Source organism: Falco peregrinus, chromosome W, assembly GCF_023634155.1.
Source record: "Falco peregrinus isolate bFalPer1 chromosome W, bFalPer1.pri, whole genome shotgun sequence".
In the NCBI taxonomy this organism is placed as follows: domain Eukaryota; kingdom Metazoa; phylum Chordata; class Aves; order Falconiformes; family Falconidae; genus Falco; species Falco peregrinus.
Window position 1 is genome coordinate 1,200,200 of NC_073743.1, and position 25,238 is coordinate 1,225,437.

Genomic DNA, 25,238 nt, shown 5'->3' on the forward strand with positions numbered 1-25,238 from the left:
AGACTTCTGGCACTTCTATTTGCATGAATATGAATTAATTTGGCCTGAAAAACAACTCAGTAGGGGGTTTTTGTTTCTTAAAATCACCTCAGAAAAGCAATGTCTGTTGTCCAGGAAAAAACATCCCTACATTTCAGCCTGAAGAACCCTCAAATTTTCACTCATCTTGCTCATTCATTTTTAGCCTTCAGCATGCCTTACTGCATGACTAACTATACAATACTTTGCTTGCTATGAACAGGCATTTTTTCCTCACACATCCATTTAGTGTTCTTCCAGAACATGAAAAAACTACCTTTCCAGAAATCAGATCAGTAAAAATCTTGTGTGTTACGTAAGAGAAAGATTATCATAGTAAGAACAATCCACCACAGTATGAATCTCTGAATTGCTCCCTTGTCGCGACGGAGGGAAGACACAGTCACTCAATATGAGTGATCAGCAGACTTCGTTTATTGTCCCTTACAGTCACCTTTTATGCCTTCTTATAATTAGCTCATACATATTACAAAAGTTAAGCTCATTATTGGTTAGTTGCCTAAATACCAAGCCCGCCCCTAGTTTCTCTTCTGTAGTTTTCTGTTCCCACCTGCAACATTCTTTTCCCACCGCGATCTTCCTGTTATTAGTAACAAGGACAGCCAAAGACAGTGTATTTTGCTTTACTTCAGATAAGCTGAGAGCGATGTGCATTTTTGTCCAGCCAGCTGGACTATGTCTATGTGACCCTTTTCAGCTAGCCAGTTATCCACACTCCCTCTTGATGATTTGTAGTTCTCTTAAAAAAAACAAAACAAAAAAACCAAAAAATGGATAACATTAGTTTACTAGCTCAGTTCAGGTTTTGTTTTCCTTGCACAGCTCTTCATCCATCTGTCAGTTGATGCCAGACACTGAACATCTGACCATGAGAGAGAATGCAGTCAAAGCTGATAATTAGCTACATCCAAGGGACTGGAATATCAGTGACTGATCCCAATGCATACATGAGGAGGGAAAGAAAGTGAAGCTTGAAGAAGCACTGGAATATTAAACCATGGCGTCTTCACTTCTGTAAAAGCTCCCTCTCTGCTCAGTTAATTTACATTATGTGCCATCTTACGTACTCAATAGGAGGCTGTTACAATATATATATAAACACATAAAACCTTATTTTAATGTAGTATGTAAAAAGAAATCCCTGGATATTGAACAACTGAAACTGAAAGATGGAAAAGAGAAAGATATGGGGCTAATGGATTTTTTTAAAATCATGTTAAATCATAGAGGACGTGGAAATTCATCTTCTTGCTTAATTCTGTCAACATTTTTTCCTCTGACAGCTATGCATGTTTATCTTGGTTTTGTATAGGATGAACAATTTCTCTCTGAAAACAGAAGATGTATGAAAAATGCATTTACAGGAAATCTTGCAACTCCCATAGGTACTAGAGAAGTAGCTGGGAAGATCCAAGGCTTTACTATTTCAAGAGAAGCTCTGACACCACAGCCAGGCTTTCATGCATTCACGCCCTAATGGAGATAGGCAGCTTCCTCCCAGAAATGCATGACTACTTCCATGTGTTAGCTGCTTGACTGCCAGAGAGTGGAACAGAACACTCTGATCAGAGTTCAGGTTTTTCCCATTTCAAATGTCAAATGGTAGGAGGAAAAAACCAACCAATCATGCCTTTTTTGTTCCTAAATCTGTCAGTCCAGTTCTGTCTCTTTGGATCTGAAAATTTTCATCACAACCTCATTTCCAGTACCACCTCTAGACTCTTCAATCCCTTTGTCCTGAAGCCCCCAAACTCCAGAGGATGGATAAGCAGTGTGGAGGGTTTGCTACTCAAGGATGATACTCTTGTCTATTCTGTACAAATCACAGCTATGGCTGTTTAGAGAATCTGAGGTTGTCAGACAGAAGGAATTCCAGTTCAACAGTATCATCAGTGGTCTCTACTGGTACATTGCTCTTTTCCACAGGGCTTGAGTAATTCTGTACTTCATGTCTTGAAGCCAATATCCTTGAACTCCTATTGCAAGAACATGCTTCTGGTTGTCTGATGCTGTCTGAGCAAATATGGTTAGGATGGTAAATGCTTGGACAGGAAGTTGTTTGGTGATGACTAGGGATGTAGTATTTAGTTGTCAATGGACTTGAGTCTACATGAAAAGAATCATTAGCCGTGCAACAGGTCTGGAAATAGTTATTATTTCTGAATCCATGATGAAGGCCTAATTTAGCAATAAGGGGCTTCTCAACATTAACTTACTTCCTTTCATCCATTGTATCTTCTATTCCTGGATACTCATAGTGCAAGTAAACAGTAAAGATCAAGTGTTCCTGCAAAAGAGAAAAGGGGGGCAGGGGGTGGGTGGAGAAAAGTTACACTTCCTCCCCAGATAAACAATATAGGAAACACTTAAAGAGGCACAGTCTACTGGAGAAAGACACTAATCTTTTTTAGGAGCTAAAGACATATATTAGGGAAGACTTGTTTACTGAGGACCTCTCTTGCTTAATACCTGCTCATCTGATAGTCTGTTTCTAGAAGCACTTGTATTATACCTGCTGCCAAAAGCACTGAAGAAGAGATACGAAGTAATGTCCAGCACAGATGTTTGTGATACAGATACGGAGATAAACTTAACAGTGCCACAGTATGTTGAAGTGAGAACCTTCCAGAAACTGCATGTCCAAGAGCACAGATTGGAATGGAAGGAGATGATATGTAACATTTTCATCTCCTATGAATGACTTTGTAAGATGCAGCTCTGCTTCAGGTCACATCTCCACAGTGTGCAATAGATTATCTTCACAAAAATAATAATCTTGTCGAAATTCAGTATGGGCCTAAAAAATATAAAGTGTCTTGCACGATGGTATCAGCATCGCATATGCATTGATTCAACTAAGAAACTAAAGTCACTGAATTGCACTACTAGCCATTTTTCCCATCCAAAGAACATATTATTATGCAAGTAATACACAGCTATCTCAACAGAACTGCAAAGCAATGTGATTGATGTAAATTATCTGAACAAACTTGTGAGGAATAATATATATATTAACCCTTAGTTTTTGCAGTGAACTTAGCCTAGTGTAGAGGCAGTGTTTGGGAAGGTCCTTTGATACTAAATAGCTTCCAGTTTCCTCAGGAGTTCCTTTATTGGCCTCTTTAGGATCCACATCCAGGTCCTGTTGCAAGAAAGAAATGAGAACTCAATTGAAGGTACAGAATTTGTAGATCATAAAATAGTTAGCAGTATTTCTTTTTATAAAGTCAGCATTTTCTTCTTAAAAGGAAATAAAACACCAATCTTTGATTACTTGCAAAAGCTGCTGAAACCACTGTTAGTCACAGGCAGCAGAGGTTACATCTGAGTAGGTTACCCTCTTTTGCTAATGGTTCCTGTCAGGCTTGCTTCAGGGCTGCTTTTTTGCATGTTAACTTCTACCATGAAGTACAGTACTATACCACTAATTCTATGAGCTAAAAATACCTGCATTTATTATGCACATTAACTCAAATATTTAATTCATAAAGCATCAGAAGTGTCCTGTTTGTTCTGTCTAAAAAGGTTTTCTGCCCCATGTCCTCTTTCAGAGACATCAAAAAAGACAGTTTTTTGCCCCAAGGAGCTTTCTGTTTTAGTCTTATCCTTCACTTCACTGTGATCAGCTGAGTAACATCAATGGAACTGGACAGGATCACCCAGGTGCAAAGAACTGTAAAACTAAAGCCTAAGAAACCTTGTTCTGCAAGGCAGATGTCTCCTCAGCTCACATAGGAGCTACTGACATTTAACTTCTTTAATTAAATATAACAAATATATGATATTAGACAACAAAAAACAAATGAGACTTTGAAAGAGATGACCCCAGATTAATTTTAATGTATTTTATATATTTAAAAATATGATTAAAAAAAGAAGTGTAAATGTGTGTGTTTGTACAGGCACACATATGCAAGCACCTGATTTCAACATTTAGACCTATTTTATGACAAAAGATGCAGCCTGACATGGACAGACCAGATAATTTTCAGCTTCAGTGGAAGGAGATCACTGAGACCAATAGGAAGCACTTAAAAGTGCGAAGTCTGTAACGTAGGCTCTGCAAACTACTATTTCAGGTGGCTTCTTTAGTATTGGTGTGTAGATTATCATGACATTTGAAAACTCGGCTGCAAACCCCAACTGAATCTGAACACCACATTTGAATTCAAGATACATACTTTCTGGAAGCTCTGCAAATAAATAACACATCATTAAGTTCTAAATCAAACTTAGCATATATATTTTCTATTTTTTTAATTTTGTTTTTAAATTCAAAAGTTTTAAAAAGGTATAGACCTCTTCCTGTTGCCCTCCCACTACCTATTACATATTTACACTGAGGCAATCCAGGTTAGAAGCTAATCAGGCAGCAACAGTGTTTGCTAGTATCACATGGTAACCTGCAGACACTGCCAGAGAGCTGACTCAACTTCTGCTTCATCGGTTTCTTTCCAATCTCTGCAACTAGCAAGGTAACATTTACTTTAACTAGGGTATAGCTTACTGACCCAAGAACTTGTTTACATATCTGTAATCCAACCAGTAAGGTTAATATGGTCTATATCCAATATGTATGAGACACAGCTATAGCATTGTAAGAACTGAATCTGACAGCAGAACAAGTTTCAGGTTCATTTTTTCCCTTTCACAAAGCCTATTAACACGTTCCCAAAGCCTAGCCTGCAGCATTTCTCTATATTTTGGTTCTCTCTCAATCCATAGTAATATATCTGAAAGCACTCGAGAGCCAATGACATCATTCTGCGTCTGTATGCTTTGTACTGATTTTTCTACTCCCACTGGAAGTGGATTATTTAACATTATCATAGACATATCTTTATACAAATATAAAGGTTATCCTCTTCCCAAATTCCAAACACATTCTCTTCTATGCATGGCTTAAAACAAATAAACCATAAGATAATATTATATCTTTATAATTTTTGTTTTGCATTTCAATCATTTAACAACCAAGAATTAAGGGCTTGATTGCACAAATAAAAATCCACATCTGTGAAAGACTCTGCCTACATGACTAGTTGTCTTAAAAATGCCACCCCTGGCCCTCTGTCCAATCTGTTTAAGAAATTTGAAAACGTACTCCAATATGTTTAGGTGAAAAAGATACAAAGATCTTAAACCTCGCTGCCCTTCTTAAAAGAAATCTAGAAAGCCTGAAACCAATCACACCCTTATATTAGTTTTCTTAGTTTGTATACATGGAAATCTCCTTTTTGTCATGCGCCTTGACCATACAGTTCACCTGGCTATTTTAAGTGATGGCTTTAGAATGAGATTAGCGATGTCTTAAAAGCATCATTGTTAGACCCAAACAGACTACTGGGAAATTATTCCAGGAGGTAGACATCATATAAGTCTCCCAACAGCGTTTGAGCTGTTTGAAATACACTTACTCAGGGTGAATTCTATATGTCACCTTGTTCATTACGATCTCATGTAGAGGTAAACCCCAGCACAAAAATTTACAAGACCTGAATGTACTAATGAAAATTCAAATACAAACTTGAATTTCTTCCATTCAGTATCACAACCCACAGACTAGAGATTATTAAGGAAGTATGTCCTCTTATTTTTTCCATCATGCCAGCAGGACCATCCAAAAGTAGACTGTACTATACCATGAGCTTTAGCCCACTGTAGGTTCCGGGCCAGAGACTCTGCAGAAGCTGTCGTTTGTTGAATGGGATCAGTTAATGCCCTTTTCTCAGACAAACTGCTGCGGATCTCCAAAGCTTGCTTGCCTTTGGTAAGGTGACATTTGCCCATATCTAAAAATAAGATGCATACAGCTTCTTTCAAAACTCAATGCTGCTGAAATTGTAACTGAATTAAGTACATCACTGCATTGCTGTGTGGTTGCTATGGTTATGCCAGTGTCAGCATGTCCATAAAAACTTGTAGTGTTAGAAGTATTCATTGCTCAGCTATTCATTCAGTTAAAGCTAAAACAGCATGCCAGATACCTGCAGAGAATCCTGAGGGTTTTGCATGTGTCCTAGTCAACATGCTCACATGTTATTCAAAAACCAGTTCAAGCAGGTCCTTCTGAGGACTCAGTTAATTGCTTAAACAAACATGGCAACGACTGGACTATCACCAGCAGCTGACACCACAAGACAGAAGAGTAGTTTTTGTGGATGGACAGATCAAAGCTTCATGCAGAAAGACACTCAGAACACATGAGGCTCACTTTTTAAAAAGGAGAGTATAAAATTGATCACTATTAAAGAAGCTAAAATCCCTTTATAATATCACAATCTTTGTTAATGTGCTGCCCAGTAGCACCTGCCTCTTGATAAAAGCTGCTATTTTAACAAAATGCAACAAGAAAGAGCTTAAAGTAACGTAACACATTCACCATGAGAAGAACAACATTTAAACAAAGAACTTTTTAGTAATGCAAGCTGTGAAGACTGTTAGCACAGTAAGCTGGAGTTCATCTTCTGCAACCTCATCAAGCAGTACAGTAATCTTCTTGTCTTCTAACAAACAGTCCTTCAAGAACTTCATGAAGATTCCATTGGCCAACCCCAACTGCTGAATTTCAAAAGCTTCTGCTCCTTGGCACCTATGAGATCACCAATATCAGACAAGGGAAAACCACTGAAACATCTGTATGATTAACATCAACATGAGGACAAAAGGAGTAAAGTTATGTTGGGAATGGGGAAAAGAAACCCTACAATTTGAAAACCAGGTTGTGTCTAACACCAGCTGCCTTTTCACATTCATTTGCAAGCAACCTATCCTGGGAAGATTTCACTTACAGTCAAGCCACAGACCAGAGCTGATTTCAAACTGCTTATATGAGGAGCTCAAATTTCTTATAGAAGACTTCATTAAAGCTCTACTACTTTTGTTCAACAGCTTTTACATTTGACTTGAAAATTGATAGAGGTTATTTAGCTTTCTGCTTAAGTAGTCTCTTCAAATAGTTTAAATTGCAGCCGTAACTTTATTCTTTACACCAAGAATAAGAAACACAGGGACCAATCTATATGCTACTTCTCCCATAACTCTTTTACTTACATTTCTATTTTTTTCTATAAATTTAACTTGCATTAACACATGACCAAAGAGGGTACAGCATGTAGGTTATAGCTCATAAACTGCTCCACAGTACTTGACCTTCTGTACAAGTTCACAGTGCAGTAAGTACCATTAGAAACACACAGGACATAACTCCCCCTTCCCCATCAGCATAAACATAAAAAAAAAAATAAATCGAACACTATGGTCTGAGGGTAAAATTTGCTTTTTACTTCTCTGGTTTTTTTCATCTCTAATAAATAATACTTTGATGAGTAGAGCACTCCTACAAGTAACCATTAGGAAAAGATCAGGAACACTGTCCAGCAGTTTCTGGTTTGCTGAATGCAGTTCTCTATCTGCCATTACCCCACATATGAATAGGAACATTAAATACTGGGAATCACTACATACGCATTTCCACAGTCAGACTGTGGAATGATTCAAAGAAAGAAGCAAAAAAGATAGTGTGAGGACACAGATACAGATATGAAGTACTGGTCCTTTAACACCACAGTTAGTATTTTGCCTGTAAAAAATTAGCTATACAATCTCAGTGCTCAATTCTGGCTTCAAAATTCCTGTAGCACAGCAGGAGAAAAATTTCCTTACGTTGCATATCCAAAAACGATGTTGGCCGTAACCTTCAGAGCATCTAAGATAAGAATTGTGTCATCATATTCATTTCTACAATAAATGGAAACACATAAAAGAAAAACAATAATGTGAGAACTAACAATGGTAACAAACTCTAGAGTTGTTCAAAATATTGAAACAGCAATTTTATTCTCTCCTGCAATTGTGGAATGAATCCTGACTGCTGAAAGACAAAAATCAGCATCATCATCAGTCTTCATGAAGGCAATGTAGACATAGTCAAGTGTCACATGTTACCCAGCTGAGGGCAGGCTGTATTAACCAATATAGAGTTTGGTTACAATTTCTTAAAAAATGATTTCTGATAACTAGCCATTTGAGGTTATAACAAAAACTGTATGAATTCCGCCGCCCTCCCCTCCCCCGCCATGGTGTCTGTGTAGTTAACATGAGGCTTATGTAGCTGTACTTTCTATGTGGACAGCAGATTGTAAACTGAACTGGGTCACTGGCATTTTATTAGCAGTGAAGTTTAGAGGCTCTACAAACATTAAAGCACTAGCAATTTTCTATTATGAAAGATTCCTTAGTGACCAAATTTCAGACGTGCTGACTGAAGAGTTGATTTCAAGTGCAACTTTAATTGGATATAGTAGTCTCTTAACATGGAAGGAAAGCAGTAGTTTGTTTAGAAAAATCCAATAAACCAGTTGATTTTTAGCTCTAAATAAAGATACAACATTCCCAGCATAAAAGCAGTCTGCAAAATCCATGTCTTTGAAGAGTTCTAAAATAAGCACTTCACTTGAGCCCTTCTGCCAAATTAACATGCCTTTCATCATGGAGTCTCCTTCCTGTAATGATGAAGATAATAAATGATGCAAGGGGGAAAGGTCATTTTCCTTTTTTAAGATGCCTAATTTTATTTTTATCTAAGAGTGACACTTCATAACTTTTAAACTTTTAACTTTAACTATAACTTTTAAACAAAAGAAGAAGAAATAAATGTCATTCAAATCAAGAGGCAAGTATCTATCCATTGAAACAGAAAGTCTAGTCGCCAGCTTCACATTCCCATCCAAGGCCAAAGGCAAAACAAATCTATGAATGAATCCTATTAACTTTAAAAGTACTCGGGTACAGGCTGTGAATTCTCAGAACCATGAACTTTCAAGTACAGTGAATTCTCAGCCTAAAGTCTTCTCCTCAGTGCGAAGTCCAGCTTTCTCTCAAGATCTCTTGCTAATCTCTCAAAGTGGCTGTTCAGTTTTATTTGTTCATTTTTAAGATACACTCAGTTTCAATCTGTTGCTGCAGTGAATGAACTGAACTTCACAGTTGGTTCTCAAAACTACAGTCATACCTTTCCTTCTATCATGAAGCAAAATAATTCCTCAAACATTTAATGTCAGTTTGCACTATTCATGAATTATGAGATTATACCTTTTCCGACACATATCCAGTAGGAATATATTAAGTCCAGTCTCTTTTTCCTGCATTAGTTTGAGGATGTTCTGCACGCACAGACAGTTGGCAGATCGGTAGGGATTTGGAGCATCAATAGGAACCATAAAACTGTTTCCATAGTTTTCGTAGCCATGGCCAGCATAATATAACAAACCTGAGAGTTCAAAATACACATGACTGAAAACACAATTCAAGAGTACATTTCTATAAATTATAGCACAGTCAAAAACTTAATGCACTACGTCTACACTATGTGTCTGTGGGAGATTAAGATCATTCAAGCTACTCCAAGCAGTTATGGGTTTTTTTGGTATCAATATGTCTTTGTTAATACAGGAAGAAAGGAGAGACAGTGGGGGAATCACGTTAACATCAACTTCACAATACACAGACACCACACATTTTGAAAAAAAAATATTTAAAAAATCACTCATGCATACTGGCATCAAACACAAAGTTAAATACTCTTTAAATGCTTTAAGTAGAATTACGACCTGTAACAGAAATAATCTTTTATGTATGATATATAACTCAGAGACATGAACAAGGAAATGTGCCGACTGTAAAACATATTCTCCACATGTGCAATTGCAAAGCTTTGAGCAGCAGCAAGTCAGTGGAGATTTTCTAGATGGAAAAAAAAAATTACGCTGAACAGTATAGATGGATTATTTTTTTTTTTTTAGATGAGAGATGCTGTCATCTTTAAAATTATTCTCCCTTAAGTTTTGGGGTTTTTCTACTTACCATTAAGCACTGGTAGTTCTTAAAAGTACTTCAAGTAGAAAAAAATCAAGAGAAAAACCTTGCTTGCACTATGAGAGCATTTTGCAAGTTTTTAGTTTTGCTGTTTCCTCTGTACCGTCACTTCCTACAGTTGTTTTTGTCTTTTTTATAAAAGACATAATATATGTCTTTTATATATTATATATAGAGAGGGTAAAGAGGGATAAGAAAGATTTTTAAATTTGGGGGGAGGGAAGATTATTCCATGAGCATGTTTGGTAGGATTCCAGAGCACATTCCCATTACTAAACTACCAACAACTGATTTTTAGTTGATTGTATCTACATCTCTTTACAGTTACAGTCTTATGACTCTTGAGGGTCTATTAAACAAACAAATACTTTGCACGCTTACCTATATACAAAAGATTATCCTATAATCACCTCCTTCAGGTGTCAATACACAATGGCCTACAGTATTTTAAGATTTAAAATCCTCAATAAAACATGCAATGTTTTGTATAAAGAAAACATATAATGAAATTTTAAAAAGCTTTTCTTAACCCTGAAAAAGGGAACTGTAACCTAGGGCTTAGATTTTACTTATATGACTAAAAATGTCAAATATTAAAATCAATTTGCCCTAAGATTAGATGATTTTAGCATTAATAACCTCCACTGCTGTAAAATGCAGTTATGAGATGCTTGTATGATTAAATGCAATTTTCCTATTGTCTGCTCCCAGTACTAATTTTGCATATCTATGGCAAGTTCCATCTTCTAAAAAGAAATTTTATTTATCTGTACAAAGTAGTCTATTGATCAGATATTCAAATATTTTATAGTGCTGCAGCTGAATAAAATTCAACAGAGATATGATGATTTATGCTAGAGATATGGTCTTATGTCATTACTCTTACTAAAAATAGCTGTGAAATTTATGTCACTAGAAAACTTGAATATTCAGAAAAAATAAAATAAGGCTCATCCTAACATACTAAAAAGATCTACATTTAAATCAGGTTGAGTAGGTAGGTATGCTAGATGTTTTTATCTTTTCATTACAGATAGCTACAACGAATGAAAACACTTCTCTCACACAGCCCTGTACTTTTTGTAAAGGAATATAGCACTTCAAATTAATCCTTTGGTTCTCTTACTTGTAAGCTCTCAAGTCATTAACAACTATGCCAAGACCTTGCAAACTGCTCCATTCAATCAACAGCGCTCAATTTCTTTTTATGGGAAACATGCATAGTCAAGATAAGCAGCCAGCAAGTGCATACAAGGTAAACTCCAGGGTACAAGGTTTCACTTAAAGAGCCTAACGGTTATTCATCTGCTAGAGTCTTGGAAAATGGCAACAGCTTTATTCAGTTAAAAGTCAGATTTCTAAAGGGCACAGAACTGAAAGTGTATGATTAAAAACCTAAACAAATAAAGATACTATGGGGCTATTTATAAGATATTGGGCTATTTATAAGATTCCAATGGTTACCTGAGACTAGGTAGTTTCAAGAGAGTTAAAAATGAAGTGCCCAGTTGCTGACTCCATGTCAGGTCCTAAGTTAAAAGGAAACGCTTATATTTGATTTCCACAGAGTTTGGATCTGGACCTAAATCAAGGTCATATTTGAAATTATATACATCTGAGTGTATGTTAGATAAGTAACTGGACTGAGTGTTTCTTTAATGTAATGAAATGTTTCTTTAATGTAAAGCATGATTTATCAGAGTATTTCCTCAATGAATAGAAATGTCTCAGAAATAACAACCACATTTCTTTTATATCCTTGGCAGATGACTATGCTATGCTTATTTGATGAGTACCTGCAACAGTTAACATGTTGAGCTCAAGACCAGAAATAAATCTCTGCATACCCAGAGTAAGCAGAGTAAACATGGAGTGCCTCATTAGACACTGTGACACAACAATTTCAAGTAAGCTCAAGTTCCTCGTAGATGTCAGCATTTAAGCAATATCTGCCCGCCCTGCCCCCCCCCCTTTTTTTTTTGTAAAAAAAGAAAGCAGCCTAACTTTCTAGCCTTTAAAACATATGGGTCTATGCTTTTACCTTTTGTGGAATACAATATTAATTACATCTTACATCTAGAATAATATAAACTAAGGTATCAGAGGAGACCATCATCACTGCATTTACTGCTTCTGCTCTTAAAGAATGCTATCTCAAATGCCATTTTCCTGGTCACAAGCAAGAATTACACAATGTCATATTAGGCACCATGAATATGTGTAACAAGGACTAAAACAGAAGTAGCCACTGTGTGTCTTCTATTTGGAGCTATGCCTACTAAAAATGCAATAAATCATTATCTATTTGTGCACTGACAGCATGTTTTATATGCTTTAAGACATTAATAGCCACTATCCAGAAAGAACAAGTGACCATTTAAATTGAAGTAGTTATTGCCAAACACTGAAAGAATACTCTGCTTACCTTTCTGAAATATCAACTTGCTGGAAAAACACACCTGCAAAAATAAGCCTTATAAAAGCTTTCATATGGTGCTGTGGTGAGAAACTCTTTATAGCTTTTCAGTACTGTATTTTCTAAATTCATGTCAACAATTACAGAAAAAAATTGAGAAGGTACAAGAATCTAAAAGCTCTCTCAAATGTATAAGCACATTATTTCCCAGGGAACAACAGAAGAAAACTGCTATCAGAAAGTCTACTAAACTTTACTGCCATACTTAGTTTTCATGCCATACAAGTTTTGGCTCTGATATTAATACGCAAATATCAGATCAGCCAGTTCTGCACAGACAGAGCATCAGGTAACACACCATTCAAAAAGTCATACTAAGAAATAACCTGACCTTGTGTTCCAAAAAAAGAATCAAATAATGTTTTCTTGGGTGGGCATTACTATAGGAGTTCTGCAATTTAAGTAGGATAACCGGCAGAACTTTTTGGTCTCCATTCTAAAGAATTTCTGGAGCTATTTACACTACCTTAGCTTTTAGAAAAATGACAAAAACAGTGGCAGTCGGTAGCAAACTCCTCAAAACCCACAGCAGAACAACTGTTTCTTACACTCCAAACCAGGTCATTCTAGGCCTTTTCCATGAAAGACATGAAGGTTTTTGTTCTGTGCATCAATTCCACTATGCCCTCCCTCAGCTAGCACACCACCAGTTCTGTCTTGTGTTTGTCCCTCAAAATCAAGTTTATGCAAGACAAGGTATCCCAATATATGAGTAACCATCTAAGAATCAATGCATATCAGTAGTAGCAATGCATACCAGACCCAATTGGTTAGTCATTATCCAAGCAGAAGGCACCTCCTGCGCATGTGGAGGAAAGCTTAAAATTTTTATTAATATTCTATTATAGGTATCTTATAAATGGATGTGACTCAAATTACAAAAAGAAAAACGTGTTAACCACATATCTTTTAGTACGCATACTTTGCTTAATTTGTCTTCCTATAACTTAAACCAATACTGATAAGATGCTGCAGTACAATTATGAAAGCGATGCTGCAATTTAGAGGTGGGAGTCTTGGAATTTTGTGGGGTGTTATTTTTAAGTCTGAAGACTAACAAAAAAAAAAATAGATAAGGGTTGCTGCCTGCTTAAGCAGCATAACCCCTATTAAGCTTTCCATCTAATGTGCAAAGACACACGGGAAGAGTAAATTTTTACTATAAATTCAGACCTTCCACAGAACTCAGAAACAATAGTTGTAGTTCTGCCTGAAGAGGAATCTTAGTATTCAACTCAGTGAAAAGTTCTTTATTATTGACGACTGTAGCCAGTCAAAACCTTAAGTCCACAGCTCATTAATTTCTCAGCTAATGCCTTTCCTTAAGCAAGGTATATTCTGCAAAGGATAATGTGAATTCCCCTCAGTTTTATTTTAGTTCTTTAAAGTGCACAGACATAAGAGAACTACATTTTCATTTCACATAAACTTATTTTCAATTTTCTTTTTGAAGTGGAAATCCAGGTTTGCACAACTCGCTCTCATTCCCTGTCAAGAACATTATGAAAAACTCTGTGCTTGCCAGGCCAGTATCACAATAACTGAAAGGAAGCAGCAATTCAAAATAAGAATTTCTACTGAACCTGAAAACCTGGCAAAAAAGAGGGAAAAAAAGATGTCCCACTCTCCTCCCCCCGCAACACACCTGGTATCAGAGTGCAGCTCACTGTCAAGGCAAAGGAAAGCACTCCTCTTCCTCTGTTCTTTACAGAGCTGGCAAGTGAGGACTAAGAGAACAGAGCAGCCCCTCCCAAAGAGCACCAGAAGGATGGAAATCCAGAAGGAAAAAGCACTCTGCAGACATCCAGTAGAAAGACAGGGGATAAACAGAAGGCAAGCCCATAACATTCATGCTGTGCTTAAGGCTGTTCCCCACCTCCCCAACAGAAGTGCAACCTAACAGTCTAAGTAAGCCAAGGGACTGGCTAGTGTGAATCAAATCATTCATTTGCAGGCACAGAGAAGGGAGGAGAACACAATAAAAGTTTACAAAGAAGATGTTTAAATGGTCTCCTAAAGGCACCAAGGACTGCTGCCCAAGACTACAGGTAGTCTTGTATACTGCAGTTACACAGTTCTCAACTACCAGCTCATTTCCAGAATACACTAATACAGGTAACAGAACAGATTATTCTTGCTCTTGCTTCAAAGACTAATGACTTCTAGTACAAATGTGCATCTTCTGCAGAGCATGTTGTCAAATATACTATACAGATGCAGCAGGTTTTAGCAGACAAAACATATCAGTACTACCAAACAAGAAAGTGCACTGCAGTTTTAGGCAGAAAACATAAAGAAAAAAGTTCAAACATTTTATTTGTTCTAAGAATAAAGAAAGAATAACATTTTAACCAAAGTCAAAAGGCATGCTGGTGTGCGTTCTTCACTTTTCCCATTCTACATACATGCCATTTACCATGAAGTTTGCTTTGCTATTGCATATGGTGAGCTGGCAGAGGTAAATACCAGATGTTTGTGTACTTGATGCATCATAAAACTGACCTACTTCAGAAGGGATGTTGCATGTTCTTACCATATACTCCTTTGTCCAGGAGAAGTAAAAATTCATCCACTGCATTTCGCATCTCAGACTCAGTAAGATCCAGCAAAGAAACAACATTGAAATCCAGCTGTCTTAGCAAATTGGTCAATTCATAGACATCAACCATTGGAGCCTTGAGTTGGTGATTCCAGTAGCTCATATTTCCTATTAACAGAGCTACCTTATCTGTTGCTGCAAAGACAAGGGAAAAACAAAACCACATCAGGTTTATATATTCCATGGGTTCAATACCTTTACATTTAATTTCTTCCAAAGTGAAAATAGTATCCAATCTCACTTCAGGCACAAGATTTTATATGATTTTAGAAATCATCCTACATCAGTAATACAGGTCAACTCTCTTCTCATCCAAAAAACCATTTCAGCAAGGTCTGACAGTTCACATATCTGACCTGTGACGCATCTCAGGCTGGATAATCTGTCAAGAAGTGAGTTACTAAGGCTATCTCCCATTTCTTTCATTTTTCTGAAAGCACAATTATTGAATTCCCCCATGCAAGAAGAAAGTTAATAAACATGAAAAATCTTATGGCAAGTGGCCAAAGCTACGGCCGGTATACTTTTCCAATAACCTCAAATTTTCTTATGCTTCTGTAAAAACAAACAAAACCCCACCACACACAAAAACACACTTTCACATGTCCCGTCTCTCTAAACCACAGTACATTTAGGTGGAAACTTTTACAGGTCAGAAGTTAAGTCTTTTTTCTGTTTGTTAAGGTTTCTTTTTACTGTTGCTTTGGTTAAAAACAATTATACAGAGATATAAGAAATTTACAAAATTTGGAGGAAAGTCTACTGATATTCTCATAGTTTGAGAGATGTTCATTTTGATTTTAATATAGTCTAAAGTAATTCTGTCATAAGTAAACAAAGCAGCAATGAAACAGGAAAAAAGTCACATGAACAGAAATGCTTTAGGGACCACTAGCCTGATTTTTATGCAAAAAATTGCAACTAAGTTACAGAAAGGCACTTATTCAAAGTAAAGCATTTCCTCCCTGGTTTGTTACTTCTCCTCTCCAATAGGTATTATAGTCCCACAGCTCTGGTGGCAAATGACGTCATATGAATGCCCAAAATCATCTTCAGAATCAGTAACCCTGCACAGCTAGATTCAGAAGAGCATGTCTGTCCATAGCTTCCAAGTTTAACATTTCACCTCCTTCAAACAAGATGTTTCCAACATTTTTGCAGCTGGAAAACCTCCAAGGTTTTGAACAGTGTAAACTATTTTAAACAGCAGAGACTGATTAACAGTGGCATACTGTCATTGAAAAACACTTTTAAAAGTACAGGCTTTAGAAGTGATTTATAAAAGATGAACCAGAACCGGGGAGCACTTCTACTCCCTCTCACACAGATGAACCTGAAAGTGGTAAAATTTTGACAGAGGCCAGCAGCCTTTCCACCTGGTTTAGCATCGACAAGACAACATGCCTGACCATAGTCAAGTCTACCATGCAAATTTAAGAATGCAGTTAAACCCCAGCAACTATTCTTCATAACACGCATATGCTACACATCCATCTTTATGAGCTCCAGGTCAGGATCAAAGCATCCTCACACCGTGCATAAGAGCTAAGCTTGCAGGGAGAGCATACCCTTAGCAGACAGACTACCAATCCTTTTTAATCATATCATCCTAATACCTCTATCTCCAACTGCCAAAATAGTCAAAGTAATGGAGTAACACACTAGTTAAGGTTGTGGCCAGAGGAATTTGAAACAGTAAACTGAAACAGATGAGAAGTTGTAGATGCTCCACTGAGTCACTAAAAATACTGGTGTCCTCACCACAGTTTACTACTGAAAGGGCATCCAAGCATTATAAAAGGACTATAAAAATACACAGAAGTCTCCCTCCCTGCAGCTATTTGAATGCACTACAGTTATTTCACTAGCAGTGGCAGAAGAAGCAATATTCAGAAGCTAAATGTATTTCCTAGATATGAAATACATACGTTCATTACAGCTACACAAAACTACTTACCAACAGATCTGTGATTTGATTGTTCTTGTAAGTCTGCTTGAAATAGATTGAAAGAGCAGATCATCAGTAACTACAGTCATAGTTGCCAGTGTCAGAAGATGAACTGCACGTTCCATACAGCCAGTCTATTGGTACTGCTTTGCTTAATATGTTACTAGTTTAAGAAAAAAAAAGCGTGCTTCTTTTTTTCTGGTGAGGTTTTAGGGTGGTGTTTTTGTCATTGTTGACCTGATTTCCTTCACCCTCTTCCAGCAAACATAGCCCAACAGGATATGAATAGCTAGTTCTACAAGTTAAGAAATAATAGATGATTACAGTATAATTTTGAATCTCATAAACTGCACATCAGCATTTTTAGTAACTTCCAAAACAGTTCATCCTCTCCAAATGAAAGCAGACATGTAAAATTAGAGATGTTTAGCAGAGATGACCATCTGTAGGTGAAAAGTCTTTTATTTTGTACTTCACAAAGGGCTGGTAGAGCCAATGCTGTGCCAAGAGGAACAGGTAAGTGATATGCCAAAGTGGTACACTTTGGGTTACATGTTATTTGTCATGACAGTACCACTTCAGTGACTAAAACTAACTCTTGGCAAAACTAAACATATCTTTGATATCTAACCTAGGAAATTATATGACCTTTGTGATTCGAGATTTTGGGAACTCTATATCTGGGATAATCTTTTATGGAGCACTACTCCAGATCTGTGTTTCTATAATAAACATCAAACAGGCTTCAAATCACATTAGCTCACTCCAACATGAATTTAGGAAATATACCAATTCAATCTATCGTGTGACAGTCATCTTACATCTTTTTCACCTTAATCATCTGAAAAAGCAGCAGCATACTAAAACTTAGAATCCAAAGCAGCCACAGACAAGAATGCAAAAGATAATTCCTTCTATATTTGTATAAGTATACATGCAGTATAGAAGACCAGCCTTGTGTGATTTTACAAAGATAATAGCAACCCTATGATTCACTATATTCTTCAAGTTAATGTATTGGAACCAGAAAGCTGTGCTGCTCTTAACATGATATGAACCTCTATTAAGCTATATACTGTAACTATATATTAAACTATATATTGTAACCCTGCTAGGCTTCAGTGATTTGTAACATAAGATGAAGATGCAAAATTAAAGTTTTTCAAAACTTATCACTTACCTGGTCTTTGAAGATCAGTTAGACCTTCTGTGAAGAAATACACCAGTAAAATCAAAATGAGAAGCAAAAAGATACAGTTTTACTAATAAAAATATAATTGTCATGCCATTATTAATAGAAGCTGAGCATTAGAAAACAAACTACCTTTCTAAATACTTTTGGCTTTGCATTTCTGTAAATCTAATCTTTCATATATTTATTCCACTCAGAGAGAAGAGAAAATCCTGTATCAGTACACGAAGCTATGCTAGAAACAGCATTATAACATAGCATATCTCAAATCAAAAAGAGAAACATACTATGCCCCAGTCCCACAGACATGCAAGCAGCTGGAATGAACAAGGAACAAGATAGCAGAATCAACCATTTGAAAAATAGATGGTTGAAGGACTGCTGTAAAAGCAACATCCTGAGCAAGAAATCTTACTTTGTAAAGCCATGTGTATTCAGAAAGACTTCAGATAAAATTTTCAAACATTCTAAGCTACGACAGGTTTCACCTGTTTATTCTGAAGACATTAGAAACTATGGAAAAGAAAAATAATTTACCTGAAGCACCAGAAGTCTCTTAGAACAGGCCTGCTCCATCCAGCAGAGCCCTAGGCAGACCTCTTAAGCCACAAAAAGCAGGCTCATATATCCACGTGAGAGACTGTAGTAACCCAGGGCAATATTACTGTAGGTGTTAATATAGCTTAGTAGCAGAATGATGTTGCATCCAAGCAAACTGTAGTTTGGGTGTAGACACCAACAAATATGGTGGTTACCTTCTGCTTCAAACAGTAGTTGAATCACAGGCAACAAGGAGGCTTCTGCATGGCACTCTATCAGGTAATACACACACCCCCAAGCTAGAAAAGATGTGAAGGCTCAAAGAGACCACCAGTCACAGAAGCTATGCCATGGAAGCGGCTGATACCGAAATGTGTATCTCTTGCATGTTCCAATAAGTGACAGTATACAATCCCGTCACAATGTTAAACCTTTAACAAAAGAGCTAAAGGGGAACATCAGCTCTGGTTAAAATCTGAACAAGAAATGATGCAGAGCAGTTTGATTCCAAGAAAACTCTACAATTCTATGAAAAAAAACCTGGGTAGAGAGTAATTTATTGTACTTTGCAAATCCATTTGTTTTTTTCATTGTTGGTGGATAAGCTGGGGGGGTGGGGCAGGGGGAGGCTGCTGTGAGCAGCCTTACATCTTTATACATGATCCCCCCATGATGTAAATATTACAGGCTTTGAGATGCTTAGCAATCAAGGGATGGCATTAACACTAAAGTTCACAATGCACTTCTTCCTCCCCACTGCAGCAATGCAAAGGAAAGCAGAAATTGTCCTAATAAGGTTGCTAGAAATACCTCTTGCAAGAGCTGACAGTGGAACTAGCTCTATCCAACTCTCTAAGGTCACCCAGGTTCCTAAACACTTTTAGGTTTTCTTGCAAGGATGTTGCCTCCTGAGCCCAGCCAAAGGAATCTCTAGATCTTTAATTTCACAAGAAACTGCAAGCACAGGACAAAAGTCAGTGCAAAAATCAAACAACTTTGAATACTACAGAAGGAGGAAGTAGTTTGCTTTTTCTCCCATGTGCTCTAGATCATGGTATCAAGGCAAAGAAGACAGAAGCACATGCAGAAGGAACGTTGTATCACACGTCAATGTTTTAAAATAGACTGAAGCTCTTAACCCACACATGCTTTTCAGTAACACACTCAATCTATCATCCCCATCACTAATTTTTAAAAATCAATTCACAACTAAAGATTTACTTTACCTTCTGTGCACTCCACTGCCATAGCTTTCCTTCCTTGGGTTTTAAGACAGGGCGGGGGGGGGGGGGGGGGCGGAATTGGAAGACAATTTCTCTCAGTTATGAGAGTTAGCACACAAAGTGAAAGACAAAGGTCACTTCCAAGCTTCTCTACAATCTGGCTTATTTTATAGCAGTACAAATCAGCACTGACCACAACACTGTATAGTAATTATTACTACAATTCAGGAGTACTAAACTAGACTATTTCTTAGGATAGGAAACAACTTTTCATATGAGTTATGTAATAGTATTCCCAGCTAGATCTGAAAGCTATACAGATCTTTTCTTTAGTATATTGCAAATATACGCACATACACTAAACTGTGTTATATTCATTTATTCTGCTTGCTATGAATAATCTCACCTGTTCTGATTGCTAAAGGACTCAGCGTAACACAGTTCATATCACCAGCAAGGGTTAAACCATATTTTAGTTGTCAAAAAACACGAAGAGATCAGCTTGCAATCTGCTGACAAGCCACATACATGTTAGCAGTGCCAAAAAGTGATAGCATTCCTATGCTGGTTACCATAAAAACTCAAAGCCCTTTATAACTGATAAAGCTCTAAAATTCCATTTGCTGCAGGCAAGCACAGCTATTTTAACAAATGGATAAACTAAAAAATGCAGAAAGCACGTTCTTAGCTTAATACTGAAAGCTTCAAAAGTAAATTCTAATGATAAGAAAGAAATCGATAAATCAGATGACCCGTATCAGAGAAAAACTCCTTACCTATTACAACTTCTATCTTCTTGCTGTCTTGATCTTCCTGGTCATTGAATACATGACACCAATACGTCCCTTGATGTTCCATTCACATGAGTTACCTATGCAAGCATCATCATAGTCACCCACCAGACTCCAAAAGAGCACCTGTATCAGTTTCATTTAAGCCCACATGCAGGAAAGAGTAAAAACTAAAAGCAAAGCCTAAACAAATCCAAAAGCTACCGAAACCCTCATTCTTCAGTAAGCTGGACAGCATGTGTGTTCTAGAAATGCTTTCAAGAATTGAAGACAGACTACAAATCCACCTCAGGCTTGAGATGCATTAAGCACTGAATGCAGCAGCTTGTACAAATCTGAGTGCTTTGCAGGGCAAGACAGAAAGAGAAGATTACATTTTTACTGATACTTTGTTATGTCAGTATGTCACACCAATCTAAAATACACTATAGACTTACATCTCATGACTACCACCTGAAATGTGTTCAGGATTAAAATTACGCACCCGAGCACCTCAGAACAATATGAGCAAATAAGTAACAAGAACAGGAGTACAACTTACAGCAAGCATTTCTATATGAGGTTATCAAGGCTATAAAGAAGTTATTTTCTTCAAAGAAGCTTTATGTGTAAGGTTAAGGGTGGTTACACATTAGCTCCCCCAAGGCTGCCACTTTGCAGTAACTTACCATGTAGACATTTTTGCTCCCATTTGCCAAGGGAAATCCATTCCTGAACCACTGGTAACGAGGAATTGGGTTTCCAACAGCTCCACATTCTAGTACCAAAGCATCTCCCACTGTCAGGTTTTGTGGCTGAGGCTGAACACAAATGTGCAACTTATTTTTAGGGAAACCAACTAAGCTCCCTTTATCAAAAAACAAAAGTGGAAGAAAAAAGGAAGGGTGAGACAATCTAATCACATATAGATTAATAAGAATTGATGACATATGGCCACATCTTCCTGGAACTACAAGACTGTTTTAATAGCAATGAGATTAAGTTACTTGTCTTTTAAGAGTAAGCTAAAAATGAATAGCTACAGCTTTCCAGTTCTTCAGCTGAAAAGCAAAAAGCAATGGACATTAAATATATCCCAGAAGTAAAAAAAACAAATGTAAGGCCTCTTTGCATTATTTATTCCTGCCTGTAGGATTATAAACGGTCCAGAGAAAAGAGCAAGTACAAAGAAGAATGGCTACTGAAGGACTGACTGAGGTCACATAGACATAGTCCAGCTGGCTGGACAAAAATGCACATCGCTCTCAGCTTATCTGAAGTAAAGCAAAATACACTGTCTTTGGCTGTCCTTGTTACTAATAACAGGAAGATCGCGGTGGGAAAAGAATGTTGCAGGTGGGAACAGAAAACTACAGAAGAGAAACTAGGGGCGGGCTTGGTATTTAGGCAACTAACCAATAATGAGCTTAACTTTTGTAATATGTATGAGCTAATTATAACAAGGCATAAAAGGTGACTGTAAGAGACAATAAACGAAGTCTGCTGATCACTCATATTGAGCGACTGTGTCTTCCCTCCGTCGCGACAAATATTTTACTTCCTGCTGACACAACTGAAGCTTAGAAAGAGATGCATGGTGACCTTTTTTTTCTGCTAAAGCCGTACATAGACAAATAGTATCTTTCAAGCAATCTTTGTATGTCTTGCTGGCAAGTAACAAATCATCTACATATTGTACACATATAGAACCTCCAGGTAATATAATATCTTTTAAATTTTCTCCTTGCCAACCCAGCACATGATCCTTAAAATAGTTGCAGGTGTCAGAGGCAGCTTGGTCCACAAACACACTTGCTGCCAATTCATTATTAAAATTCTGGAGAATCATTCCCTCATACTTCAACAAAGCCTGTTGCAATCTTCCCCAGTAGTCACTGGGGTGTTCCCCTGGCCTCTGTCTACATTCCTGTACTTTTAGTTCAATTTACTCTTATCTCCTGGCAAGCTCTAATCACATTTATCAGATTTCTAACCACTATTCAGCAATTATCTCTATCTGTTTGATTATTATAATCCCAATTAGGATCAGCCTAAGGCCAGGCAGTGTGATTTCCCCTGGCTGTAGGGATAATTCCACATTCTTTTCAATTATCTTTCTGTCTGGACCTGGATGGAACAACTCTCTCAATAACAGGTTAACATCAGTCCAGGATGGATTATATCCCAAATATATATTGGAAAATAATAATGCACATAGACCTGCATCTTCCTTTAACCTGGGCATTTGATTTCCCCACATAACCAAATCCCTGGGGTTCCAGGGGTGATGGGTGTATACATGTAACACTGGAGGTGGGGGAGGAACAGTTCACATGCACACACCCATCTCTCCACCACTGGCTGCATTGCAAGAGGATTAGGGATAACGTTAGAAAACACAGAGTAAGGCCCAGCAGAAGCAGTGAGGACAGCAGAGGCAATTTGGGGGGGGAACCAACAAGCAATACAAAGGGAGGAGTATAGGGTGGTGCAGTTACCCACAGCTGCTGCAGCTGAAGTTCTTCCTCAAGGTTTTCGTACTCGTTTTTGATCATCCTCTTTATGGTGGTCATAAGCCAAATTATTCCATACATATCAATAATCCATTTGCTGAAATTTTTTTTCACCTTCCAAAATTTTCCAGAGGGTAGCTAATTTCTTTAATTCAAAGGATCCTTCGCGGGGCCATACCCCTGCTCCTCTAAGTGCTGGCCAGTCTTCCTTACATAACATTACAAGTGAGTTGATTAATCTGAAGAAGGATGCGCATACTAACTTGCAAAACTCAAGGTCCTTTGTGTGGGCCCAAAGGATAACATCAACAGGAGGCCTCACACATCAAGTAGAATATGAGTTAGAACAGAGTCAAAATTGCTGACCCCCTGCAGTGCTTGAGAAGGGATAATACTTAACAGGGTCAATACAAGGAAAGTCTAACACTAAATCTTTTGAAAATGAAATATCATAATGGACTCAAGAAACAAAGAGTATGCTTTAAACTCTTTGCAAAACATGGTCAAGTTCCAAGCCTCTGTGTCTATGCACAGTCACTAAAATCTATAGAATCACAGAATGGTTTTGGTTGGAAGGGACCTTTAAAGGTCATCTAGTTCCAAGCCCCCTGCTGTGGGCAGGGACATTTTCCACTAGATCAGGTTGCTCAAAGTTCCATGCAACCTGACCTTGAACACTTCCAGGAATGGGGCATCCACAACTTCTCTGGGCAACCTATTCCAGTGCCTCACCACCCTAACCATAAGAAGTTTCTTCCTTATATCCAATCTAAACCTACCCTCTTTCAGTTTAAAGCCGTCGCCCCTTGTTCTGTCACTACAGGCCCTCTGTTCATCTTCGTAGATGATCTTCATAGCTTCCAGGAGGATCTATCTGTTCCATGATCTTACTGGACACAGAGGTGAGGCTGACTGGTCAGGAGTTCCCAGGGTCCTCCTTTCCACTCTTTTTAAGAATGGGTGTGATGTTTCCCTTTTTCCAATCACCAGGGACTTTGCCTGACTGCCATGACTTTTCAAATATGATGGAGAGCGTCTTAGTGACTACATCTGCCAGTTCCCTCAGGACCCTGGGATGCATCTCATTGGGTTCCATGGACTTGTGTATGTCCAGGTTCCTCAGGTGGTCTTGAAGCTGATCTTTTCCTATGATGGGAGGCACTTCATTCCCCTAGTCCCTGCCTTGAGATTCAGGGACTTGAGAAATGTGGGAAGAACAATTGCCAGTGAAGCCTGAGGCAAAAAAAATTGTTGAGTACCTCTTCTTTCTCCTTGTGAGTTGTCACCAGATCCCCTGTCTCATTTTTCAGGGGTGGTGGTGGTGGTGGTGGTGGTGGTGTTTCTTTTGTTGTCCTTTTATGACTAACTTACTAGTAGAAGCCCTTATTATTCTTCACGTCCCTTGCCAAATTTAGCTCCAGCTGTGCCTTAGCTTTCCTAATCCTGTTAGGGATTCCTGAGCAGTATCCCTATATTCTTCCCAGGATGGATGTCCCTGCTTCCAATGCCTATGCATTTCCCTCTTGTGTTTCAGTTTGACCAGGAGGCCCTTACTCAGCCATGCTGGTCTCCTGCCTTCCTTGCCTGATTTCTTGCACGTGGAAAATGAGAGTTCTTGTGCTCTGAGAAAAATGTCCTTAAAGAATTGCCAGCTCTTATCTGCTCCTTTATCACTGAAGGCAGGTCCCCAGGAGGTCCCATCCACCAGTCCCTTAAACAACTGAAAGTTCACTTTCCTAATGTTTAGGGTCTAGACTATACTTTTCATCTGGCCTGTATCCCTCAAGATCATGAATACCACTGGGGCATGATCACTGCAGCCCAGGGTACCACCAGTCTTGACCTCTCCAATAAGTTCCTCTGCATTGGTGAGCAACAGGTACAGTAATGCATCTCCTCTGGTTGGGCTTAGAAATCACCTAGCTTAGCAAGTTATCCTCAATGCACTCCAAGAGTCTCCTGGACTGCTTACAACTTGCTGTGCCTCTTTTCCAGCAGATGTCAGAGTGGTTGAAGTCTCTCAGCAGGATCAGGGCCTGGGAGTGTGATGCTTCATGTAGTT

The 25,238-nt window shown here is 37.9% G+C and overlaps 1 protein-coding gene across 1 annotated transcript; it reads right to left on the bottom strand.

The window, feature by feature from the left end:
• Window positions 1-431: 431 nt before the first annotated feature.
• On the bottom strand, window positions 432-22,165 carry LOC129783193 (mucosa-associated lymphoid tissue lymphoma translocation protein 1-like). Its single transcript, XM_055793069.1, is given in 13 exon segments — window positions 432-2,326; window positions 3,056-3,181; window positions 4,069-4,232; window positions 5,682-5,833; window positions 6,506-6,631; window positions 7,705-7,779; window positions 9,133-9,310; window positions 14,925-15,125; window positions 16,948-16,983; window positions 18,119-18,145; window positions 19,897-19,929; window positions 20,670-20,752; window positions 21,315-22,165. Coding segments are annotated over 13 exon segments (1,959 nt in total). The 5' UTR covers window positions 21,614-22,165; the 3' UTR covers window positions 432-1,867.
• Window positions 22,166-25,238: the final 3,073 nt, after the last annotated feature.